Raw genomic sequence first — 26,295 nt, 5'->3', positions numbered from 1 at the left:
TCTTTTTAAAGCACTTTATTGAGATGTTTCTCACAAACTAGGGGGAGAAATGAGAGAAAAATCCTTATTTTAAAACACAAGTGAAAAGCACCAAAGACAATTCGGCACCATTAACTCTGATGAACTCCAGAGTTTCTGGTTTCCAGTTCTTTTAATCTACACTGTAATTTAGTATTCAAAGCTTTCTGAAAGAATACCAAATCCAGTAACTCCTGAAATGATACATAACAAGCAGGGACACTACTCCCTTAGTTCCTCTTAGGTCCACACATACACACCAATATAGTTCACCAAACATAAATCTTCCCTTGTAAATAAACAGATTAAGATTAAATATATGATACCATCTTTTCAGAAACAAGATTATTAGTACCAAAGCAGACTAGAACATGAATGTCACTAATTGAAAAATAATTCCCTTTTTACTTCAGATGGCTTCAAGTGTTCAACAATATTTTAAAGACTTTTTTATACATGTTAAAGTATAGCCTATTTTTCTTTAAGAGAGAAATGTACGAACAGTACCCTTGATTATACCCCTGCAAATAGGGCATTTTCTTAGAGAAGGGGCACATTCCTGGCATACTACCAGATGACCACAAGGAATAAATACAATAGAAACTTCTTTGTCCATACACACTTTACAAGTTCGTTCTTCTTGCAACCTCCTCAATTGTTCTTCCAGTGACAGACCTAGTAACAAAAAATTACTTTAGTAGAACTGTTTTCACTTCACTCCTTCACTCCCCATTAAAAAAAAAAAAAGGGTAATAATTCATGTTCGTTTTAAATCTTTGTTTTACCTGAAACATCTTCTGTTGGAATATACTTCATATTCTTATCCACTGAGGAAAGAAAACATATAAAAAGCATCACTCTACTAAATACAAAACTGAGCCACCGCGTCTGGCCAGTCCTAAGAATTTCTAAAGTAATTTTCTCAACAAACTCACCAAATAAGTTCTTATACAATGTAGAGTCAATTTCTTTTAGACAGTTTTTGAAGATGTTGGCTGCAGCATTTCCTTTAACCAAAACGGTATCAATCAGTTCTCTTGCTTGTAAAGGTATCTGTGTTTTTTGTTTAATAATATCATGTTCCTGTTTATTAATTACATTGGCCTTTAAAAGATTATCCAAAATAGGAAGCACACACGTCAACTGTTGAAAGAGAGCCATTCTATTCTTCCGAATTAATGACAAATCATCTTCATTAAAAAAAGAAAAAGAAATCCATTAGAATTTAAACTCCTTTAACTATACTCATATAGTCACTAATAACCAACCCTACAAACAATTTAGGCACTAAAGTTCAAAAAAGAACAAAGTAACTTGTCTGCATTTGAAAGTTTGTTGTTTGGTAAACTTCCAGAGGAAGTCTCTGGTTCTGTAATTTTTAAGTCTACATGTTTACATGTCCTAGAACTCTGCTTTTATTTTGTTGCAAGTAAGAGATTTTTAGAAGACAGTAAAAATTTCCCCCCACCCTATATAATACTGACTTATATTTCCATTATATCACTTTACTTTTGTAAGCACTTTCATAATAATTTGTCTCATTTGATACAGTGATCCTGTCAATTAAACAAGGGAAATATCACTGGCTCTCATTTTCACATAGGGAGAAAAGAAGACTCAGAAAAGAAAGAGTGGTCTGTCCAAGACCACAGAAAGAGTAAGCTGCAGAACCAGGTATCCTAGACCAGTGTTCTTTTCAACACCCCATATTTAAGACGCGGTATTGTAGTATTGTAAGGTTTGAGTTGTGAAGTCAAAACAGACCTACGTTCCAGTGTTGGCTAGGCTCACTCACTAGCTATGTGTCCTCATCTTTCCCCATACACCTCAGTTTCCTCATCTGTAAAATATACATAATGGTACCTTCCTCAGAGTTGTGAGGACTGAATAATACATGTAAAGCATCTGGCACAATATGTGGTACATAGTTAACTACCATTATTATTTTATAAATATCTATGTTTAAAGCAATTTTAAGAAAAACTACATAAGAATGAAACCTGACCTTTTTATTAAAAGCCAATGTTTTTCCTTCAATATTGCATCTCATAAAACTCCACAGTTAATTTATATTTATGGAATATGGTAGTTCCTTCTTTTGGTATCTGAATCATTAAAAAATTTGTCTATTTTCAGACTTTCAAAAAAATTTTAAAAGTACATCTCTACAAAGTACCAGTTTAATGAGAAATAAATTATAAAAACAGAAGTCTATCTTCTTTTCCCTTTTACATCTTTCTAGAAGTGAACTGCTCTAATACTCTCAAAACTATAAAATTCCATTCTGTGACCACAACTTTTTCTTCTACTGAAATAATTCCTCTCACTGCTAACAATTTGTTCTTCACCTTTTCAAGATCTCCATGTCATTCCCAATTCTACCTGCACAAGGCTGTCTCCAGGCTTTGCTTCAAATCTCCTATTCCAATCTAGGTTGCAGTCAGGTGTTTCAATGAGGTTCTCTACATTAGCACCCTTAACTCGTCTTCCACATTCCTTACTTGGCCTTTCCCCTATTAACACTGCCAAATCTGTAATTCAATACTATTTTCCGACCCACACAAGTATGAGAAAGTCATAAATCTAAGGTGACAGTGATTTCATATAACCTTAGCTGGATTTCATTACTACTTAACAATCCTTAAATTGACCTTTCTTAGGCCCTTTCTTTCACCAAGTCCCTCCTACTTCCCAAGTCAATCTACCTAATGGTTAAATATATATATATATATAAATAAAGAAATAAATTGATGAGCTAGGAGCTGTGTTAAAGTGTTTTATTTGCAATATCTCATTTAATTCCTACAGCAACCTTATGGGATTCATACTATTATTATCCCCAGTTTACAGATGAGAAAGCAGATGTCTGGTTGAATAAATAGCCAAGCTAGTAACTGATGGAGTTGGAATTTTTTTTTTTTTTGAGACAGTCTTGCTCTGTCACCCAGGCTGGAGTGCAGTGGCGCAATCTCGGCTCCCTGCAAGCTCCGCCCCCCAGGTTCACGCCATTCTCCTGCCTCAGCCTCCCGAGTAACTGGGACTACAGGTGCCTGCCACCACATCTGGCTAATTGTTTGTATTTTTAGTAGAGACAGGGTTTCACCATGTTAGCCAGGATGGTCTCGATTTCCTGACCTTGTGATCCGCCCGTCTCGGCCTCCCAAAGTGCTGGGATTACAGGCGTGAGCCACCGTGCCCGGCCTGGAGCTGGAATTTAAACACAAATCTGTTTCAATGTAGAAATCCAGACTTTAAACATTTTGCTACATGGTCGTGCAAAAAGGTACTCTTAAGTTATTCCTATCTTTACTTACAAGCTTAAAAAGAAAGCATCTTCCAACCCAATACTCCAATACATATGCAACCTTCGCCTCTCTGCTGGCCCTTTAACCCTGTCTTTTGCACACTAGTCTCGCCAGCTAGTGTATACACTCCTTGAGAGCAACTGCCATGATTGGGCACAGTATTTGGCACTGGGGCTCATGCTCAATAAATATTTATTGAAGGAATAAATGATTACTCAAAATACTTGTTTTGAGGGGCTGAAACTTAACACTGGACGAATACAAAAATCAGTTTTCCTATTATCCTTGGATTGGGCAGGTGGTTCTCATCAAGCCCCAGAATTTCACTGTAAGTTCTACTTTTTGTATAAGGACCATTTAGCAAGGATTAGGGAGTAAAATATCATATTAAAAATATGATTTGCAGAAACTTAAAAAAAAAAACAGGTTGAAAAAAGACCTGCATCCAACTTTAACATCTTACTTTTTCAAAACAATTTAAATTTGTTATGTATGAGAAAGAAATGGAATACAGCTCAAGAAAGAGCTTATTATGCTAAAATTCTCTGACTGGCATAAATCAGGGAATCTCAGTCAAAAATAAATATATAGAAAAAAGCTGCAGTCAGTGGTTCTCAATTAGAAGCAATTGAGAGGGGTAGAAAAGGAGGGATGGTTTCGAAATTACTGGAGGACTGCTACCAGCACTTAGTGGATGTGAAACAAGCATGTTGTTCTGTAACATGTGAGACAGTCCTAAGAGTTCCACTGAGAAATAATGCAGGTGACTAACATTCCCAAATACCTGATGCCATTTCTTCAGCTTGTCTTTCCTTCTCCTCTTCTCTTTTTTCGTCTTCAGCATTAAGAAGTGCTGATACAATATCATTAACTGTTTTGTAGTTCTCTCCAGTTGTCAGGATTTTACTTTGAACTGTTTGTTTTACCAGGTCTCTACTAAAGCCCATTTCCAAGGCAGATTTAACCACAGGTGTATTCATCATGACGGCATCTTCTGAAGAACTTTCTCCAGGTCCAAAATGAATAACTATTTGAAAAGACACATGCTAATATTAAATTCCACAAACATAAACCTATGGAAAAAAGTGTCATAGCACAATCTTTAGTCATCCTTTACTCTCATATTCTGGTAAAGGAGATGAGCTATATGCATCAATTACCTATAACTCCAATAAAAGTCTGAACTTCATAATGGTCAAATGAGAATACAATTAATATGCTATACTTTTCACAAAACCCACCTCTCTGGCTACATCCTAGACCTACTTAATGAAAGATTATCTAAGGATAAGAATTAGGAATCTGTATCTTTTAAATATTTCCCCAAATGATTCTGATGTACAGTCATTTCTGGAAACCAAAATGCTACACAAACTTAGAAGTGAGAAATAATCTTCTCCAGCCAACAAAGTGGAGGAAAATCACAAAGACTTCATGGAAAAGTGGCATTAGAGTTTGAACTTGAAGGATGGACAGGGTCTAGACAAGTAGATAGCTGAAGTAGAGAGAATAACAAACAAAAATGGAAAGTATAGCAAAATAGAAGATCAGTTCACCCAGAAGACGTAGTGAAAAAGTATGGCTTAAGAAGTAATTAAAGCAATACGATTTTAGGCAGTGACAGATGCTCTGAAGAAAAAAGTAGTGTAAGGTCATTAAAAGAAACCAGGAAGCAGGAAGACATTTTAGATAGGGTAGTTAGGGAAGCATTTTCTGCTAAGAGTCAATGCTAGCCCATATGATACTTTTATGAAAAAATACAAAAAGACATAATTCTTCAAGATACTACTGCCATCTTCTGGGAAACTGTTATAATAAACATAGAAATATACAATGTCAACAATGTGCTCTCTTGTTCAAACATGCGTGGAATCCCTGTTTGGAGAAACGGCACCAGAACAAAGACTTAAATAACAAGGAATGAGCTCTATTTCACTTTTAAGTGCATCCCTTAAGGAAATACTTAATGTTCAAGATAAGAGACACATTAGAGGATCATTACAGCAATATTTAAAGCAGGAAAAAAAAAACAAAACAGAAAATAACAAGTAGTTCTCAATAGGGAATGGATAAATAAAATGTAATATATGCTGGACTACTGTGAAAAAATTTAAAAATATACAAATGAACTAAACTGGTATAAATCTAGCCCACGTTACTGAGCTCTGGGTGTTAGAAGTTAGAAACAGAACTGTACATAAGCATCAGAGGGGAATCTGGCATTGCCTACAGCATTTAGTTCTTTTTCTTTCCCTTATGAAGAATGTATACATCTACTACATGTGCAATTATTAATACTCGGGGGGGGGGAGGAGTGAGCTATGGAAATATCTCAAAGAAGTCTTCTAAGCAAAGAGAATAGCAAGTGTAAAAGCTTTAAATTAAGGGAAAAGCTTGACACGATCAAAAAACAGAAAGAAGGTGGTAGAAGGTAAAAGAGGACAATGCCCAAATGAGCAGAGCCTTCCTGAGAGTTTATATTTTATTCTAATTTTGGTAGAATATTCCAGGAGTGTTTTAAGCATGCAACTGATAAAACTTGACTTGTGCTTTCAGAAGATGACTCTGGTAGCTCGGTGGAGATGTACTTTAATGGGGTAAACTGGAATCAGGAAGACTTGTTAGGATGTTAGACACAGATGACGGTAGTTTGGATTAGGTTAATAGTGGTAGAGACGGCGAGATGTAGTCAGATTTGGCACATGTTATGAAGACAGAAATGAAAAGACTTCTAATAGATTAGATACACAAACTAAAGGAAGGAGAGGAATCAGGGATGATACCTAACTTGAGCCAACTTTTAACGTTAGGAAATGAGTACCATTAACTGAGATGGGGAAGACCAAAGAAGGAACAAATCTGATGAATGAAGAATAAGGGAGAAAATTTCTGGTTTGGTCCTATTAACTCTACGATGTCTGTTACAGCCAAGTAGAGATTTAAACAGTTAGCTGGACATTCCAGCTTGGGGCTCAGGAAATGGAGAAATAAATTTAAGCTGAGCTTTGAGGGGTACTCCATCATTTTAAAGTTTGAAAAAGGAGCAGCCAACAAACGAAATTGTTTAGGATCAACCAGGGAAACAGAAAACCAAGGGTATGGGATCTGATAAGTCAAGCAAAAAACGTGTCTTAAGAAAGATGAGGCCAAGTGCAGTGGCTCATGCCTGTAATCCCAGCACTATGGGAGGCCGAGGCAGGCAGATTGCTTAAGTTCAAGAGTTTGAGACTAGCCTGGGCAACATGGTGAAACCCTGTATCTACAAAACACACACACACACACACAATTAGCTGAATGTGGTGGTGCATGCCTGTAGTCCCAGGTACTCAGGAGGCTGAGGTGAGAGAATCATCTCAGCCAGAGAAGTTAAGGCTACAGTGAGCCGTGATGGCACCACTACACTACAGCCTAGGTGACAAAGTGAGACCTTGTTTCAAAAAAAGAAAAAAGAAAGACAAAGCACCCAATGATTATCAAATGCTGGTTAACAGGTCAAGTGGTAGATTTGCTAACATGGTAGTCCTTGGTTACCATGACAAGAACAGTTCCAGCAGAACAAGTAAGAGAAAGAATAAAAGGTGAGAAAGTAAAACAGAGTAAGCATAGATAAATCTTCCTAGGTATTTTGTTGTAAAGGGAAGCAGAGTAATAAGATAATAGCTGAATGGGGACATTGGTTCATGGAAGTTTCCCTAGGATTAGCAAAAGTACATTATGTTTATATGCTAATATGAATGATTCAGGAGAGATGGAAAAATTGAAGACTCGAGAGAAAGGGTATGTCACTGCCAAAGTAACCTTCTTAAGTTGACAGCAGGGGATGGAATACAGAGGACAAGTGGAAGTACTGGCCTTAGAAAAGGGCAAGGACAATTCATCTCTTATGAACGAACAGAAAGAAAAGTGCAAGGATAAATTATGTAGCCTTGTGGTTTTGCTGGTGAGGCAATAAAGCAGCTCTCTTTTGGATTCCATTTTCTTAGGGAAGCAAGGTTATAAACTGACAGTAAGGTGGGAAGAGAGTGTTAGAAAATTATCAAGAGAGAAAACAAGAAAGTCGTTTTAAAGATTAACAAAGTGATTTTATTAGGAACTACGGTAGAACTTCAGGGCAGCCTACTTGACAGCAGTGGTTAAAAATTTTAAGAACAGCCCACACTGCTATCTATCTTTTCTAGGTCCATTACACAAGAGATAGTTGTCATGTACCCAGGTACTCTCCTTCCTATTTTCCAGTCCAATACTACCAAATGCTTCATCCAATCCTCCTGAGCCATGGTTTCTAAGATTCACACATCCTGGTCACCTTTCTCTGGTCCAGTTAACAAATCTACCAGTATCTTTCTTGAAATGCTGTGCCACAAACAGAATGACCCTTGGTACATAAAACAGTGGATTATTACCTTAGCCATTTTAGACACCATAACATATGTATATTACATAAACTGACAGATGTGGCTAACATTAAGCTCTAATCAAAAGCTATACTATTTCCTGCCCTTGCGTTGAAATACAATATACCTGACTTAAATACCTAACATCTAGTCCAATTCGTGAATCATATGTGAACTGCTTTTCCAAATCATGCTAGCTCATAGCAACCTTTTCTTTTCTGGGGGGCTTATTATTTGCACAGCTTATTTGGCATTGCTTTAAGCTATTTGCTATTTTTCTTTTGCTTACGTCTCATTTCTCCAGTTGGAATGTCAGCACTAAAAGTGGTAAGTATAGCACTAGAACAAAAACTAGTGTGTATGCATATATATATATACATAAATAATATTTATTAGCTGACTTCCCAGGGTTTTTCCCTATGGCTTCAGAAACTCTTTTAAAAAGTACATACTTTCATTCCTACATTTGTTTTTTTTTTGGAGACCGAGTCTCACTCTGTCACCCAGGCTGAAGTGCAATGGCACAATCTCAGTTCACTGCAACCTCCGCCTCCTGGGTTCAAGCAATTCTCCTGCCTCAGCCTCCCGAGTAGCTGAGACTACAGGCACATCACGCCTGGCTAATTTTTGTATTTTTAGTAGAGATGGGGTTTCACTATGTTGGCCAGGCTGCTCTCGAACTCCTGACCTCAGGTGATCTGCCAACCTCGGCCTCTCAAACTGTTGGGACTACTGGCATGAGCCACTGCACCCAGCCTATTCCTAAAATTCTTATAAAAATTTACACTCTATACTTAAAATTATTTCATACATACTTGGTGGGTCAGCATTTTCATCTCCAGTAGTATCCGAAGTTGACAACAGCTATGAAACAAGAGGAAAGTTAATAGGTAAAATCAGGTATCCCCAACAATCTGAAAAGAACAACACTAAAGTAAGTTTATGTTAAGTAAATGTACACATTCTTTTGAGAACTGAGTGATTTATGACCTTTACTTTGCTTTCTTTCACCCTAATCACATAGATTTCCTTAAATTTCATGTTATCCCAAATTAGAATTAAAGTATTTCTCTAGTTTCAGCAAAGTAGAAAAATGTATCAGTGGTTTCTCATTCCATTAGGAAAATAAGATTTTAACTGGGTTACTCTCAAAGGGTCTCAGAGCCTAACAAGTTATTTTTTGTTTGTTTTTCTGGAAAATAGCAAAGAGACACTAAAGCTCCTTCTCCAATCCCATCACAAATTTGTACAGTGGCAGCATAAATGATTTTTCAAAATAGTAAAAACAAACAACAATCTTTTTAAAAAGCCCTAAACAATCAAGTTGATTACAAAAGTAAAAATCAAAGTTGTCATTAACATGAATGAAAATATGTACCTCCAATTAATAAAAGAGAAATAAGTATAACTTCTAATACAGGTTGGTATAAAAGTGGTCACGGTTTTGGCCATGATTTTCAATGGCAAACACCATAATTACTTTTGCACCAACCTAAGAGTGTTTTTATTATAAAGCAGAATTCAAAGTTGTTAATTTTAAAAATGTATTTACCTGTTCAAGAAGATGAGGATATCTACCTTGAATCTCATCAACAAACTCTTGACCTTTCATTCGTATCAAGAACTCACACCTAAAACATATGAGGAAAACTATTTTTTAAAATTGTTTCATATCAAATATAACCTGATGATTCTAGAAAAAATGGCTTTCAAATCTTTCATTGTACCCCATAGTAAAAACATTTTACATCACAACCCAGAACACATACATATCTAACAGGAACAAAATTATCATAAAACAATATACATCTTACTGTGTGTTATATATCATGGTATTTTCTAATTCAATCCATTAACACAACAACAACAAAAAGAAAAGCGTCTGCACCTACAAAGGGGAACAAGTTGACTCCCAAAAAACACTATTATATACAATTTATTCTGTGCTTAAAGTGAACTACTTAACAGTTTCAGATACTATTAACTCAGTATTCCTACAATGTGATCTCTCACAATATAACTGCTCATCTTTCTTCAATGTTCATTCTTCCATTACATTTGAGCCACAATCCACTACTTTCCCTCCAAAAAATATGGAATCAAATATTTTTATCTATATATAATGTGACAGTGTTTCTCAAATATTTGTTTTTAAACTGATAGGGCTTCTTGAAGATGTTCCAAGAAGTTCACATACCACCTATATCCATTCTATTCCTTTTGTTTCTTCAACAAATGATACTATACAACAGGATATACGTATTTAAAAAACAAAAAACTCTGACCTATGGCCATATTATACGCAAAAATAGCAAAAATAAAAGTAAAAATGGATCACATACCTAAATATAAAACCTAAAATAATAAAACTTCTAGGAAAAAGTACAGGAGAAAAATCCTTTTGTCTTTACATTAGGTAAAGAATTATTAGACAAAAGACCAAAAACATATTCCACAAAAGATAAAATTGATAAATTGACATCATCAAAACTGAAAACATCTGCTCTTCAAAAGATGTTAAAAAATGAAAAGCCACAGACTCAAAGAAAGTTTGCAAGAGTGACATCAGCAAGACGGCACACTAGGAGACACCAGCTTTCTTCCACCCACAAAAAACAATAAAGAGACAGCTATCCGCAAACAAATACAGCTGTGGAAGAACTCAATAGTCCAATCAGCCTGCAGCAATACAGTGAGGGAAAAAAAAAAAGAATAACCACATAGAAAGGACTGCTGGGAGATCTGCTTAGCAGAGACATCTGGAGACGGCTAAGAACAAGGGGTGAGGGCTATCTGTATCAATCATGTGGTGAGTGCCATCACAGTCCTCAGTGGCAAAGACTGCTAGGCTCCTCCCCAGAGCAGGTCCCTGGAGACCCCAATAACCTGCAGGATAGCCACAGACTTCCTGCAGGTTTCACAGTGAAGGACCCTATAGTGTTCATTGATGCCAACTGCAGTAGCCTACTCTGCAGAGGACACTGAGAGCTTTCACCATTAAGGTAACCAGCACCCAGCACTGCTGTGAACCCCCTGGAGAGGGAGACACTACTGCACTCCTCACCCTGAAAAAAAGCAGCTCTTGCACTGCCCAGAGACAGTGCAGCCCCTCACCCCCACACATGCCCCAGACCCCAGAGCCACAGGTGCTCCACGTGTACTTGCATGTAAGACTCTTGCTCTGTGGCTGCTCTAATCATACACTTTCCAGACCCCAGCTCTCTGGCTGCTCTGCACACCTGCACTCCACACCCAACTCAAAGGCTGCTCTATGTGCACCCACATCTGAGGCACTAGAAGCACCACTGCTGCAGGCTAGTCAACATCCTGAACCCCAGACCCGCTGTCTTTCTGCAGGCACTTGTACTCCAAACCTTGGCTCTGCAGCTGCCCCACAGGTGTTCACGCCATCAGAGACATCGGTGCTGCCACCAACACCAACACAACAAAGCCCAAAGCCAGAACCTGTGCCAAGAAGAATCCCCTTGGCCACGATGTCTCCCATGGGAGAAAAAGTGATCAAGAGGTCCCCAGCAGCCTCTGCCACCAAAAAAAACCTTGCTGCTGGTATGGATACCTGCAGCCTTGGATGTTGAGGACCCCTGCAATCCTCACTGACAATGATCTGGGCTAACAGAGCTACATGGAGTTTACAATGCTGGGTCTTCCACAGAGCCAGAACCACCACATCTACTGGCTGGCACCCTCACGCTCACCCATAGGCAAATGTCTTTGCTCAAAAAAAAACCTAATCTATAATGTCTAAAAGTAATTCTTCCATCAAATACACAGAAAACAACAGAAGGCCACAAGAAACAGAAAGAAAAAAAAAAAAAGAAACATGATATTACCAAAGACACACAGTAATTTTCCATAACCACCCCCAAAGAAAGGGAGATCTATCAACTAACAGATAAAGAATTCAAAATAATTGTTTCAAGCAAACTCAGTGAGCTACAAAAGAACACAGATAATGAAATAAAAAAATATATACAAACAAATGAGAAATTCAAGAGATAGGAATAATAAAAAGAAACAAATTCAGGAGTTGAAGAACATAACAACAACAAAAAAATGCAATAGAGAGCATCAACAGCAGACCTGATTAAGCAGAAGAAAGAATCTGTGAACTCAAAGGCAGGTCATCTGAAATGATCTAGTCAGAGGAAAAAAAAAGAAAAAAAGAATAGTGGAGAAAGCCTATCTGAATTATAGGACACCATCAAGCAAAACAATATTTGCATTTTAAGAATTCAAGGCCAGGAACAATGGCTAACACATGTAATCCCAGCACTTTGGGAGGTCGAGGCAGGTGGATCACATGAGGTCAGGGGTTCAAGACCAGCCTGACTAACATGGCAAAACCCTGTCTCTACTAAAAAGATAAAACTTAGCCAGGCATGGTGGTGCGCACCTGTAGTCCCAGCTACGTGGGAGGCTGAGGCAGGAGAATTGCTTGAACCTGGGAGGTGGAAGCTGCAGTGAGCTGAGATCATGCCACTCTACTCCAGCCTAGGTGACAGAACAAGACACCAGCTAAAAAAACACCAAGAAAACAAAAAACAAACTCGAGAATTCAAGAAGGAAAAGAGAGAAAGGGCAGAAAGATGATTTTTAAAAAACAATGGCTGAAAACTTCATAAACCTAGGGAAAGATAAGATGTCCAGGTACAGGAAGTTCATAGGACCTCATAAAGATTCAACCCAAAAAAGATTTCACTGACACACATTATAATGAAACTGTCAAAAATAGAAGATGAAAGAGAATTTAAAAACTGTAACAGAAAAGAAACTCATTTTCTTACAAGGGAATCCCTATAAGACCATAAGTAGATTTCTCTGCAAAAACCTTGTAGGCCAGGAGAGAGTTGGATATATTCAAAGTGCTGAAAGAAAAAACTGCCAAACAAGAATATGTATGCCAGCAAAGCTGTCCTTCAGAAATGAAAGAGATGTAAACAGTCCCAGACAAACAAAAGCTGAGGGAGTTTATCACCACTAGATGTGCCTTACAAGAAATGCTGAAGAGTTCTTCAAGCTGAAACGAAAGGACACTAATTAGCAACATGGAAACATATGAAAGTATAAAACTCACTGGTAAGATACAAATCTAATCAAATTAAGAATATTCTAAATTTATAATAGTCATGTGTAAATTACTTAATTCTAAAATACAGGTTTTTTAAAAAAAGTATTAAAAACTATAGCTTCAATACTTTTTTCATGAATACACAATATAAAATGATGCAAATAATGACATCAAAAACATAAAATATATGCAGGAAGGTCTGAGTAAGAGTACAGTTTTTTTACGCAATTGAAATTAAATTGTTAGTGCTTGGAACAGACTATTATAACTAACTATAAGATGTTCTATGTAAGCCTCATGATAGCCACAAAGTAGAAACCACAATAGTAGATGCACAAAAGATATAAAGGAATCAAAGCATACCACCACAGAAAATCATCTAAACACAAAGGAAGACAGCAAGAGAGGAAGAAACAAAGAATCTGCCAAACAACCAGAAAACAACTACAAAATCACAGTAGTCTTTACCCATCAATAACTACCTTGAATGTAAATGGGTTAAATTCTCCTATCAAAAGATAAAGAGCGGATGAATGGATAAAGAAAACAAGATTCAACTACAGGTTGTCTACAAGAGACTCAATTCACCTTTAAGCACATGCATGTGTATGGGAAAAAAGATATTCCATACAAATGGAAACCAAAAGAGAGCAGAGGAAGCTATAGTTCTATCAGATAGGACAGACTTTACACCAAAAACTGTAAAAAGAGTCAGAGAAAGTAATTATATAATGAGAAAGGGGCCAATTCCACAAGAGGATATAATAACTGTAAATATATACATGCACCCAACATCGGACCACCTAAATATATAGAGAAAATATTAACAGATCTGAAGACATTAATAGATAGGAACACAATTATAGTAGAAGACTTCAAAAACCCTACTTTCAATAATGGATGGGTCATCCAGACAGAAAATCAGTAAGAAAATATTGGACTTCGACTATACATTGGATCTAATGGACCTAACATACATTCAGGTTGAGTATTCCTTATCTGAAATCCTTGGGACTAAAAGTGTTTTGAATATTAGATTTTTTTGGATTTAGGAATGTCTGCCTTATGTTTACCAGCTGAGCATCCTAATCGAAAAATGCAAAATCAAAAATGTTTCAAAGAGCATTTCCTTTGAGCATCATGTTGGTATTCAAAAAGTTCTAAATTTTGGAACATTTTGAATTTTGGACTAGGGATACTCAACCTTTATATAGAACATTCCATCAAACAGCAGATAATACACATTCTTCTTAAGCACACATGAAAAATTATCCAGGGTAGATCATGTAGCAGGTCACAAAACAAGACTCAACAAACTGATGAAGACTGAAATCCTATCAAGTATCTTTTCCGACCACAATGGCATGTAACCAGAAATCAGCAACAGAATGAAAGCTGGAAAGCTGACAACTATGTGGAAATTGAACAAAATACTCCTGAATAATCAATGGGTCAAAGAAGAAATCAAAAAGAAAATTTTAAAAATCTGAAGAAGTATTAAAATTGAAACATGACACAACAAAATGTATGGAACAAATGCAGTTCTAAAAGGCAAGTTTATAGCAATAATTGCCTACATTTAAAAAAATCTTAAAAATAAACAATGTAACTTTACACCTAAAGGAACTACAAAAAGCAGAAGAAAATAAAAATCAGAAAAGAAATGAAGACTACAAAAACAATAGACAAGATGACTAAAACTAAGAGCTAGATTTTGAAAAGATAAGTAAAATCAACAAAGCTTTAGCTCGACTAGTAAAAAGGAAGACTAAAATAAATAAAATCAAAACCAAGAGACATTACCATTGATAACACAGAAATGCAAATGATCATAAGAGACTACCATGAGCAATTATTCATCAAAAAACTAGATAACCTAGAAGAAATGGATACATTCCTAGAAACTTGTAACTTACCAAGACTAAAATAAGGAAGAAATAGAAGATCTGAAAAGACTTATAACTAGTAAGAAGATTGAATCAGTAATCATAAATCTTCTGACAAAGAAAAGCCCAGGGAACAGATGACTTCACAGCACAATTCTACCAAGAAGAAGAAAGAAAGGAGGAGGAGGAGGAGGAGAAGAAAGTAGAGGAGGAGGAGGAGAAAAGAAGGAAGAAGATGAAAGGAGGAGGAGGAAGAAAGAAAAGGGAGGACGAGGAGGAAGGAGGAGGAGGAAGGAGGAGGAGGAAAAGGGAGGGAAGAGGGAGTAGCAGGGGAATACTTCCAAACTCATTTTACCAAGTCAAGCATTACTCTGACACCAAAGCCATACCAGGACAACACAAGAAAAGAAAATTACAAGCCAATAGCCCTGATGAGCACAGACGTGAAAATCCTCAACAAATACTAGCAAACTGAATTCAGCAGCATACTAGAAGAATCATGTATCAAGATAAAGTGAGATTTATACCTGGGATGCAAGGATGGTATGACATATGCAAATCAATAAATGTGATACCACATATTGACAAAATGAAGGATAAAAATCACATAATCAGCCAGGTGCAGGGGCTCACACCTGTAATCCCAGCAGTTTGGGAGGCCAAGGTGGGTGGATCACCTGAGGTCAGGAGTTTGAGACCAGCCCCATCACTACAAAAAATAATCAGCTGGGTGTGGTGGCATGCACCTGTAGTCCCACCTACTCGGGAGGCTGAGGCAGGAGAATCACTTGAACCCAGGAGGCAGAGGTTGTAGTGAGCTGAGATTGCACCACTGCACTCCAGCCTGGGCAACACAGCAACACTCCATCTCAAAAAACAAATAAACAAGCAAAATCATATAATCATCTCAAAAGACACAGAAAAAGCATTCGACAAAATTCAATACCCTTTCAGGATAAAAATTCTCACCAATTTAGCTATAGAAGGAATATACTTCAACACAAGGACTGCAAGTGCACAGTTAATATCATACTCGGTAATGAAAAATCTGAAAGCTGGCCAGGCACGGTGGCTCACACCTCTAATCCCAGCACTTTGGGAGGCTGAGGCGGGTGGATCATGAGGTCAGGAGTTTGAGACCAGCCTGGCCAACATGGTGAAACACCGTCTCTACTAAAAGTACAAAAATTAGCCAGGTGCAGTGGCACACACCTGTAATCCCGGCTACTCAGGAGGCTGGGGCAGAAGAGTCACTTGAACCTGGGAGGCAGAGGGTACAGTGAGCTGAGATTGCACCACTGCATTCTAGCCTGGGCGACAGAGCAAGACTCCATCTCAAAAAAAAAAAAAAAAAAAAAAAGCTTTCAGCTTTTCCACTAATGTTAGGAACGAGACAAGGGTGCTTACTCTCGCCACTTCTATTCAACATAATACTGGAACGGTTAGCCAGAGCAATTAAGCAAGAAAAAGAAAAAGGCATCCAAATCAGACCGGAAGAAGTCCAACTGTCTCTGTCTGCAGATGACATAATCTTATATATAGAAAACCCTAAAGATGCCACCAAAAACAGTTAAAACTAATAAATCATCCAGAAGTTGCAGGATACAAAACCAACTTACAAAAGTCAGTACTAACAATGAACCATGTGAAAGAGAACTCAAGAAAGTAATCCCATGTACAACAGCACCAAAACAAACACTTAAGAATAAATTTAACCAAGGAGGTCAAAGAAATACACTGAAAAACAAATGACACTGAAAAACGAAACTGAAAATGACAGAAATAAATTTTTAAAAAATCTTGTGTTCTTGAATTAACAGAATATTGTTAAAATGTAAATACTACCCATAACAATCTACAGATTCAATATAATCTCTATCAAAATTCCAATGACTTTTTTTTTTCACAGAAATAGAAAAACCAATCATAAAATTTGTATGGAACTTAAGGGCCAGAATAGCGTAAGCAATCTTGAGGGAAAAAACAAAAACAAAAAACGAGGCATCATACTTCCTGATTGCAAGCTATATTACAAAGCTACAGTAATCAAAACAATATGATACTAGCATAAAAACAAATACATATACCAACAGAAGAGAGAGCCCAGAAATAAATCCACATATACAGTCAACTAATCTTTGACAAGGGCGCAAAGAACACACAATGTTGAAATGATAGTCTCTTTAACAAACGGTATTGGGAAACCTGGATATCCATATGTAAAACAATAAAACCAGACCTCTATCTTACACCACCTACAAAAATTAACCAGAAACGGATTAAAGACTAAACATAAATCCAGAAACCATAAAACTCCTTAAAGAAAATGTAGGCTAAAAAACTCCTTGGCACTGGTCTTGGCAATGATGTTGTGGATATGACACAAAAGCACAGGCAACCAAAACAAAAATAAACTGGGACTACATCAAGCTAAAAAGCTTCTGCTCAGCAAAGGAAACAATCAACAAAATAAAAAGGTAACCTACAGAATGGGAGAAAATATTTGCAAATTATACGTTTGATAAGGAGTTAATATCTAAAATATATAAGGAACTTATACAACTCAAAGGCAAAAAAAAAAAAACAAATAATTCAGATTAAAAAAATGGGCAAAGGACCTGAACAGAAATTTTCCCAAAGATATACAAATGACCAACAGGTACATGAAAAGGTGTTCAACATCACTAATCATCAGGGAAATACAAATTAAAACCAAAATGAAACATCACCTCCCACCTGTAATGATGCTTTATTATCAAACAGACAAGAAATAACAAATGTCGGCAAACATGTGAAGAAAAGGGAACCCTTCACCATTGCTGGCAACTTAGTACAGTCATTATGGAAAACAGTATAGAGGCTGCTCAAAAAACTAAAAATAGAACTAGCATATGATCTAGCAATCCCATCCTGTGTACATATCTGAAGGAAATGAAATCGGTATCTTAAAGAGGTACCTCTACTCCCATGTTCAAGCAGCTTTATGGAAACAGCTTAAGTGTCTACTGAGGGATGAATGGGGGATGAGCCTGGCCAGGCGTGGTGGTTCACGCCTGTAATCCCATCCATATCCTCACTTGAGGTCAGGAGTTTGAGACCAGCCTGGCCAACATGGTGAAACCCCATCTCTACAATAATAATTAGCCGGGCATGATGGCAGGTGTCTATAATGCCAGCTACTCAAGAGGCTGAGGCAGGAGGATCGCTTGAGGCCAGGAGGTAGAGACTGCAGTGAGCCAAAATGGCGCCACTGCACTCCAGCCTGGGCAACAGAGACAGCCTCCATCAAAAAAATAAATAAATAAATAAAATCCTGCCATCTGCAATATGAATGAACCCGGAAGGCATTATGCCAAGTGAAACAAGCCAGAGAAAGACAAATACAACTGGCCATTGAACAACACAGGTTTGAACTGCACGTGTCCACTTACGCAGATTTTTCTCAATCAAATGCAGATCATATCTGCAGATGTGAAACCCACATATTTGGAGGGCTGACTTTTGGATGCACAGGTTCTGCAGAGTCAACTTCAGGACTTCGGTATGTGCGAATTTTGGTATACATCCTAGAACCAATCCCCCAAGCATACTAACGGACAACTATACTGTATGGTATCCAAAATCATAGAAACAGAGAATAGAATGCTGGTGGCCAGGGATAAGGAGGTGGGTGAAATGGGAAGATGTTGGTCATACTTTCTGAGGATCTAATGTACAGCACATGGTGACTACAGCTAATAATACTGGACCTTATACCTGAAATTTGCGAAGAGAGCATCTTTTAAAAGTTCTCACCAAAAAAAAAAAAAAAAGGTACTACATAACATGATGGATTTACGGAGATTAAAGATTATTCCCAATTGAAATGTGGGCCAGGCTCAGTGGCTCAGGTCTGTAAGCCCAGCACTTTGGGAGGCCAAAGAGGGCGGATAACTTGAGGTCAGGAGTTTGAGACCAGGCTGGCCAACATAGCGAAACTCCGTCTCTACTAAAAATACAAAAACTACTGAGCATGGTGGTGCGTGCCTACGACTCCAGCTACTTGGGGGGCTGAGGCTTGAACCCAGGAGGAAGAGGTTGCAGTGAACTGCCATCTTGCCACTGCACTCCAGCAGTGATAGGTGATAAAATGAGACTCTGTCTCAAAAAAATTAAAAAAAGGAAAAAGAATGTGTTGTTTTAGAAGCATTTACAAAACGCACCCCTACATCTTCTCCCTTATTTAATCATTTAAAACAAAACACAAGTTACAAAAATAAAGATTTTAATTGTGTTTCATAAAGTACAAAATGTAGCAGTCCCAACACTGGAATTTGGAAGCTGTTTTTGTCTTTGATAGCACAACATGAATTAAATTTCAAATTAAATGTATACAATCCCATAGAGCCCAGCATAATTAAGTCATTTAAAAGTCTGATAAAACATGCTTTTTAATTTTAAATGTAATAGTCATTTTTCAAAGTGTAAAAAAGTCAAAATTTATCTTGATATGACTATTAATGATATAACTTTAAAATACAACTTTTAACAATCTACTGATCCATAATGAAGTATTTGTTACTTCAAGTTTCTTTTTCATCATATATCACACAAAATGACAAAAATATTTTTTTAATTTCCTGAAGGGGTTCAAGAGATTCTTCATTATTGTGAAAGACACTCACAGGTAAAAACATAATCTATATGTATGATTCCACTTATATGTGGTGCCTAGAGTATTCGAATTCATAGAGACAGAAACAGAATAGTGGAGCAGGGAGCAGTGGCTCACGCCTGTAATCCCAGCACTTTCCAAGGCAGAGGTGAGCAGATTGCTTGAGGTCAGGAGTTCAAGACCAGCCTGGCCAACATGGTGAAACTGGGTCTCTACTAAAAACCCTATCTCTACTAAAAATACAAAAAAATTAGCCAGGTGTGGTGGCGGGCACCTGTAATCCCAGCTACTCAGGAGCCTGAGGCAGGAGAATGGCTTGAACTTGGGAGGTGGAGGTTACAGTGAGCCAAGATCGTGTCACTGCACTCCAGCCTGGAAGACAGAGCAAGACTCCACCTCAAAAAAACAAACAAAAAAAGACATAGAATGGTGGCTGCCAGGATGCTGGGGAAAGGGGTAATGGGGAATTAGTACTTGGTGGGTAGACAGTTTCAGTTTGGGAAGATGCAAAGATTCTGGAGATGGATAGCGGTGTGATCACAGAACAATATGAATGTACTTCATGACACAGAACTCTACACTTAAAAATGGTTAAGATGGTGAATGTTATGTTAAGGCTATTTTATCACTATTAAAAAAAAAATTATCCAGGCCAACCCCTCCTCATTTTACAAATGACGTCTAGGTTCACATAGCTACTCAATTACAAACACAATTAATCTCTAATTTATTTCTACTAATAACACTGCCCCTAAATTCTTTCTAGGCTATAATAAAAAGATACTGCTAGAGACAAAGTGGCTAAAAAGAGGTAAATGACAGATTATAAAAAAAGAAAATTGTACAGAAAAAATAACTTACAATTACAATTAAAATAGGCAGTCAGATATGCATTTTTTCTTTTTTTTTTTTTGAGATGGAGTCTCTGTTACCCAGGCTGGAGTGCAGTGGCATGATCCTGGCTCACTGCAGCCTCCACCTCCTGGGCTCAAGCAATTCTCCTGTCTCAGCCTCCTAAGAAGCTGGGACTTCAGCCGTGTGCCACCATGCCCAGCCAGTTTTTGTATTTTTAGTAGATATGGGGTTTCACCATGTTGGTCAGGCTGGTCTCGAACTCCTGACCTCAAGTGATCCACCTGTCTTGGCCTCCCAAAGTGCTGGGATTACAGGTGTGAGCCACTGCACCCAGCCAAGATATGCTCTTAATATATGCATTTTTACATTTGCCTTATTCCTGCATCCATTCTACATCCCTTCTTGTTTTCCTGTTCTTACCTTTTCCTAACTTCTTTTTAATCTATTTTATATGTCTTTGTAATCCTGAAGTACTCTTTAAAAGAAGACGCGCAATAAATAAAATGTATGGCTATACTTGTAACTGACTTTCAAAAGTACACAGAAGACTGCATAATATTTTTCAACAAAACAATTAAAGTTAAAATGTGATCTTTTAGAAGGATAATTCCCCAGTGGCATAAAAGAGGCTTCGTTATAATTTAACGGTAAACTAAATCATGTAAGCAGGCCTACTTCTTTTAAGCACAGAGTTTTTTGTACAAATACTTTTTTCAAAACAATTACCTTGGAAACCACTTGGCATGTTCTACCCATGGATCATCTCCAGATTCCCAACACCTCAAGCCGCCATCACAACAAAAGCATTTGACATCATCATTGCGACCTTCAAGAAAAAAGACTAAATATTGAAAACACATTATGTTCTAATATGTAAATCAAAATAAAATGATAAAATGTAGTTATTTGCTTCTTACCCACATAATAAAAACCAGCACTTGCAAGCTGCTCAGGCTGAACTGGAACATTGGATGGCCAGTACATAAATGTTCTCATTCGAGCTGCATGTGTCTGCATGCTCAGATTTGAAATGCTAAACCTCAGCGTTTCTAGAGAATTTTCCAAAAATGGACAGTTGGGAAAATGCCTCCGGTGTTCTGACATAGCATCATCCTTTGGTTCCCAGTTACTGAGCTTCCCACCACAGGCAAAGCAGGCTACCCTATCTCCAGGTCCTATATAATAAAAACCAGCTCTTGCCAATTCTGACGGTGACAAAAAAGTTAATGGCCACATATGGTAGGTAAGAAATCGGGCTTCTTCAGTACTCATTGCATAACTGTAGGGGTTAGTCCTCGATGGAGAGAAGTCTTCAACTGCTCTAGAATTAAGAGGGTTTGGTGAAAGGCTGGAGTAAGAACCACTGAACAAGCTACTATGTTCCAAGGTGGGAGATAATGAATGTGCAAAACTGTTTCTCACTGGAGAAGTATTCTTAGAGGTGGATCCCAGAGTAGCTGAAACCAGATTCTGAATAAAGCTACAGCTAGGATATAGTTGTTTATGCTTTTCAATAGGACTGTCTCCTAGTTTCCAGTTATCCAGCATCAGGCCACAACAGAAGCATTTGACCTTGTCATTCACACCAGTATAATAAAAACCAGCACGAGCAAGACTCCTTTCTGAGACAGGAACCCCGGCGGGGAAAGTTGAATATGTAGACATTCTGTAGAGTTCACAGGAAAAGTCATACTTCATTTTTTGTTTGTTGCTGTTTGTCCAATCTGACAAGATCGTGCTATCTTCCATTATACTCTTAATGTTTTGATACGAGGGACCTGGGAAAAGTCTTTGGGAGGCAGTTTTGTGCATGAGTAGGTGACAGTACTGTTTGATAGCTAAAACATTCACATGAAATTTCTTCACACAAAATAAGATTTTTACCACAAAAAGAAATCAATGATAGACTCTTATGTAGAATTCACTACACTTTCTTTACTGGATTTATCTCAGTTTATATTCAGGTAGGATGAGTCTCTCTCTGAATTACCAAGATACTACTTAGAACACAAGTCTTTGGGGTTGTAGTAACTCTTTTAGGTAATCTAAGTGCTATTTGTTCATAATCTTGAGTAATACTAACCCAAAGCCCTGAAAAGGTGAACTCACTTTTGAAAATGTTGAAACTCCTTGATTTTTCACAGAGATTTATATTCTCAAAATTCTAAGCAACTACAGAATACCTAAATTACACCTTTTATTTATATTTGGTTACAAGCTATGAAGCCTGGATAACAGATCAATTACTGATTATGCCACAAGGTAAAAAATTACATGCAGGCTTCTTTCCCTATAAGCACTTTAATATGATGTCCCCAAAGAATCTCATTTTATTCCAATAAACAAAAGTAATTAAAATCTTCATATGGTCACACTACTTAAAGGCTAAGTTCACACAGCTTATCACCATAGTAATTACATAAGCAGGCTACATTACTTCAGCTGACAACTTTTGGGGAAGTCAACACCCACAAGCTTCGTTGAACCTGTGCCCGTTACAGTGTTTGATGTCAAATGAATTTGGCTTAAAGTTCACAAACTATAAACTCTTCTATCTTTGTTAAATATCATTTGTATTTGTTTCCATTTCCTGCAGCATCATGTTGACTTTCTTCCTAACTTTGTATACCACTTTATTATTCTTGATCAACTGAAGGTATTTTCTCCATAAACTTAATTAGTTAGCCATAAAATTTCCACAGCACACTTTTCACACTGCATTTAAAAACTAAATAATCTGTTCATCATTTAAGGACTATTCAGCTGTGATTATCAGTCATGCTGTAAACATCAATCAATTTATCACAAGACACAACTTGTCCTTTCTAGTGTTATCAGAAACACCTGACAAAACACTGTATTACCAAAAAAAGTACTGCTTAGCATAACGTATCAGTAATCAACTCTACTAGCCTTCTTTCTGTAAACTCTTCAACGTTTTAAAAATATAATTCATACACAAAATTACACTCCATAGAATTCAAACTATATCCCTTTATAAAGCTTCGAGACCTCCATAATGGGATTTATTACTGCAGGGGGAAAATAGGGAGAGGGAGATTCTTCAGGGCTGTAAATCTGAAAAGAAAAAACAAAAGGTATTTTAGAAAACCGTATTTGTTTGCCAAATAGAACTTACATACTCTTCAATTCATTCAGTAAAGTCTAAGAATAATTTACATTTTAGATAATACATCTTAATTCCAGCAATTTGTCACAACTAACTGAAAAAGCTCTTAATTAAAATAAATAAATGTAACATACTCCCATAGCACTAACTATACGTGTTTTTAAAACGCACAACTTTAGAGACAGATGGAAATTTTCACACAGGAAAACATTTTGTCCTTGCTCTCCTCCCCTTTTCTGACCTAAAGGTATCTTTGGCACTCTGCTGGAGGCAAAGGAACATTGGTTTAAAAGGCAGAGAGAGCGACAAGACACTCCACTAAACCCTGTCAGCAGCAGTACAGCAGTAATCAGACAGCAACGTTAGTTTGTAATATCAAGTCTCTACGCGACCAGGAAAACTGCAGTAAAATGCACTACGAGTTCATTAATATAAACCCTTAAACTCTGCCAATCCCTTACAATTTCAAAGCAACGACGGTAGAAAACAAAACCTAACCCAGTGGCCTGTGAAACAGTGGCCTGACGCCCACTGGCATGATTGCTTTAATTACACCCGATCTTATATCCTATCTTTAAACGAAAGACTTTTATCTACGAGCTCCGCACTGCTGCATTCTCTTTAAGCAAACTGCAGCTGGACAGGGGATAGGATGGAAGGGAAAAGAATAGAAACTATGGGATTTACCTAATAATTTCCCAGAGTTGTTTCTCACAATACACAACAGACTACTGGAATGACACAGCGCAGTGGCAACTATGAAATATGAAATATCGCCGCCACCGAATTATCTTCGTTTCAATGTATTACATTAAAAGAACGCCGAGGGCTAAGTTTAAAACCTTGCAAAAACTGCGAGAAAACATATTGGTCAAAGTCCAAGGGCCAAAAGAGTAGGCGGCGGCCAGAGGTGGTTTGAAAACAAGTCACATTTTAAAAATGGCTTTGACTGCAAGTCTTGAAGTTCAGGCTTCCGAATCCAATAAAACCTTGGCGAGAGTAGAAAGCAGAGAGCCCCCGGCGACCCTCGACCCTTGGCCGAAGAGCCTCAGGCCCCTTCCTTCCCCGCCCGGCCGCCACATCAGGGAAGTGGGCCCCCGCGGGCCCGCGCGTCCCCACCCTCCCCGCGCCGCCCGAGTCCGGAAGGAGCAGCACTCACCGCAGTGCGGGCGCAGCAAACACGGAAGCTGCGCGGCAGCCTAGAGGCCTCCCCAGAGCCGGGAAGCAGCGGTACGGACAAGGAGATACGGCCGCCTCGGCTCGGATCAGCTCCGGCGCTCCTGAAGCCCGCCGCCCCATCCGGGCTCACGCCGACGCACGATGACGTCAGCGCGCCCAGCCGGGGATCCGCGTTAGCAGCCGCGCGAGGGCGCCCAGGAGGCTGGGGCCGGAAAGCGGAACCGAGCGCACTTTCGGCAGTGGGGAGACTAACCTCTGGGAAAGACGCTGGGAGGCCCAGGGACGCCCGGCGCAACTGGCCGCCCAGCGGGAGTCGCGGGGTCGGCCCTCAGGGGAACAGGGACTATCCCTATCAACTCGGTGCTTGTTCGTTTTCTCTCCACCTTGCGGTTTGTGCCCCCTCCACATTTCCTCTCTCTCTGTGCCTACCATTCTCCTGGGGGACGTGGCAAACCGTGAGCCGCTGCGTTTGACTCTTGGGAAACCCTGCGGAAACGCCCTGGCGCCGGTGGTTTTGCGCGTCTACCCTGTGTCACCTCAGGGTTATGGTCTGGCCCGTGGCAAGGCTCCCCTAGTGTGATGCCTCCCCCCGTCGAGATGACTGCATTTTGAGGATGGAGTCAGTCTGGTGGCATTTTTTGCTTAAGTAAACAATTGTAACCGTTTGTGTGGCATCAGCGTTCAACAGCTGTCTGCAAATCGAAAAAAGCGAAGCGTTGGAAAGTAGGAAGCGTCTGATGAATAATTTTGAAGACTCGATGAGTTTTACAATCGACTAGATTATCTTGTTTTTAAACTTTTGGTTTTCTGTTCTGGAGACAAACAGTGCATATGCACTAAAGACAAAAGTGTCATTATTTCAGATGCTCATTGCCAGCAACGGGAACGGTATTGGAAGTCAGGCTTCACTCCCAGTATTTTCTGAATGTTTCAATAAAATGAAATATATACGTCCGCCTGTGTATTGATGTATATGCACATATAATCGTACATGAACCACAGAGGAGCCCAAATTTTTTTTTTTTTTTTAATGCTTAAGTAATAGAAAATTTGTAAACAAAAACCCTTGGCTTTTACTAGTCATGGACCTTTTGTATCCCCCCGCCATGCTCCCCCAATAGTGCCATAGACACAGTGGCATGCAGTAAATGTTTGTGCTATGACAGCCAACGAATGACTTTTGAAGTTGACGCTCTTTGCCCATTGAATCCAATGCTTGCTTCTCTCTGGGGAACTCCAAGGGGCAAATATTTTTAAAACTTCCAAATAGCGAACCACTTAATTAGGCAGCCGGGGGAATTCCAAGACCCTGAACCATTTCCCATTTCCTGTCCGTGTCATTTCTGCCTGCCGGTCAGTCACAGAACAGGAGGTCTACTGTTCCAATGTTAATAGTCAAAGAAAATGAGTGTAACAGTTTGTAATACAGAGAAAAGAAATGCCATGGCTCCCAATGACTAAAAACTTCCAAAAATGCACCTGGGGCTTGGTAGTAGTTTAGTATTTAGTTCAAGTCACTATTTCTCGGAAAGTTACAGAACATTCCTAACATGTGGGAAAATATATATAGCAAGAATTGTTCATTCTGAACTCAAGATTATTTCTCTTTTTCAGTTCTTGTCCTGACCAAAACAGTAAGATAATGAATATACTTAAGTATAGGGGAAAGCTTGCATTTCAAAAACTCAAAAGCCTTAGATATTTTTAACAAAAAATATATGTAATATTTAGGTATAATAAATAGTAAGTACTTCATAACTTTTAATTTGTATAACTTTGTAGTCT

General features: G+C 38.3%; 1 protein-coding gene across 7 annotated transcripts; it reads right to left on the bottom strand.

The window, feature by feature from the left end:
- On the bottom strand, positions 1-25,458 carry LOC111540066 (baculoviral IAP repeat-containing protein 2). Of its 7 annotated transcripts, none has more exons than XM_023208118.2 (11): positions 24,491-25,458; positions 23,115-23,279; positions 21,119-21,990; positions 20,928-21,027; positions 9,270-9,348; positions 8,533-8,581; positions 4,108-4,350; positions 3,154-3,225; positions 954-1,208; positions 804-845; positions 1-693 (listed from the first exon to the last, which is right to left on the bottom strand). In XM_023208118.2, the coding sequence occupies exons 3-11, from the start codon at positions 21,948-21,950 to the stop codon at positions 500-502; spliced, it is 1,866 nt and encodes a 621-aa protein (XP_023063886.1). In that variant the 5' UTR covers positions 21,951-21,990; positions 23,115-23,279; positions 24,491-25,458; the 3' UTR covers positions 1-499. The 7 variants fall into 7 exon arrangements, with proteins under 7 accessions (XP_023063886.1, XP_023063887.1, XP_023063888.1 ...); XM_023208119.2 differs by having other exon boundaries at positions 23,214-23,279; XM_023208120.2 differs by lacking the exon at positions 24,491-25,458 and adding an exon at positions 24,019-24,409 and having other exon boundaries at positions 23,214-23,279.
- Positions 25,459-26,295: the final 837 nt, after the last annotated feature.

Source organism: Piliocolobus tephrosceles, chromosome 13 (genome assembly GCF_002776525.5).
Source record: "Piliocolobus tephrosceles isolate RC106 chromosome 13, ASM277652v3, whole genome shotgun sequence".
NCBI lineage: Eukaryota > Metazoa > Chordata > Mammalia > Primates > Cercopithecidae > Piliocolobus > Piliocolobus tephrosceles.
The sequence above is the reverse complement of the archived record's forward strand: the minus strand, read 5'-3'. Positions and strand labels throughout refer to the sequence as shown.

Coding starts and splice junctions, on each gene's coding strand:
- LOC111540066 (XM_023208116.2), bottom strand. CDS start 22,013: ATGCACAAAACTGCCTCCCAAAGACTTTTCCCAGGTCCCTCGTATCAA. Junction 9,349..20,927: donor CATGCCAAGTGGTTTCCAAG/GTAATTGTTTTG, acceptor CATATGTTTTAG/GTGTGAGTTCTTGATACGAA. Junction 3,226..4,107: donor AGCTGAAGAAATGGCATCAG/GTATTTGGGAAT, acceptor TTTAAATTCCAG/CTCCAGGCCGGGCACGGTGG.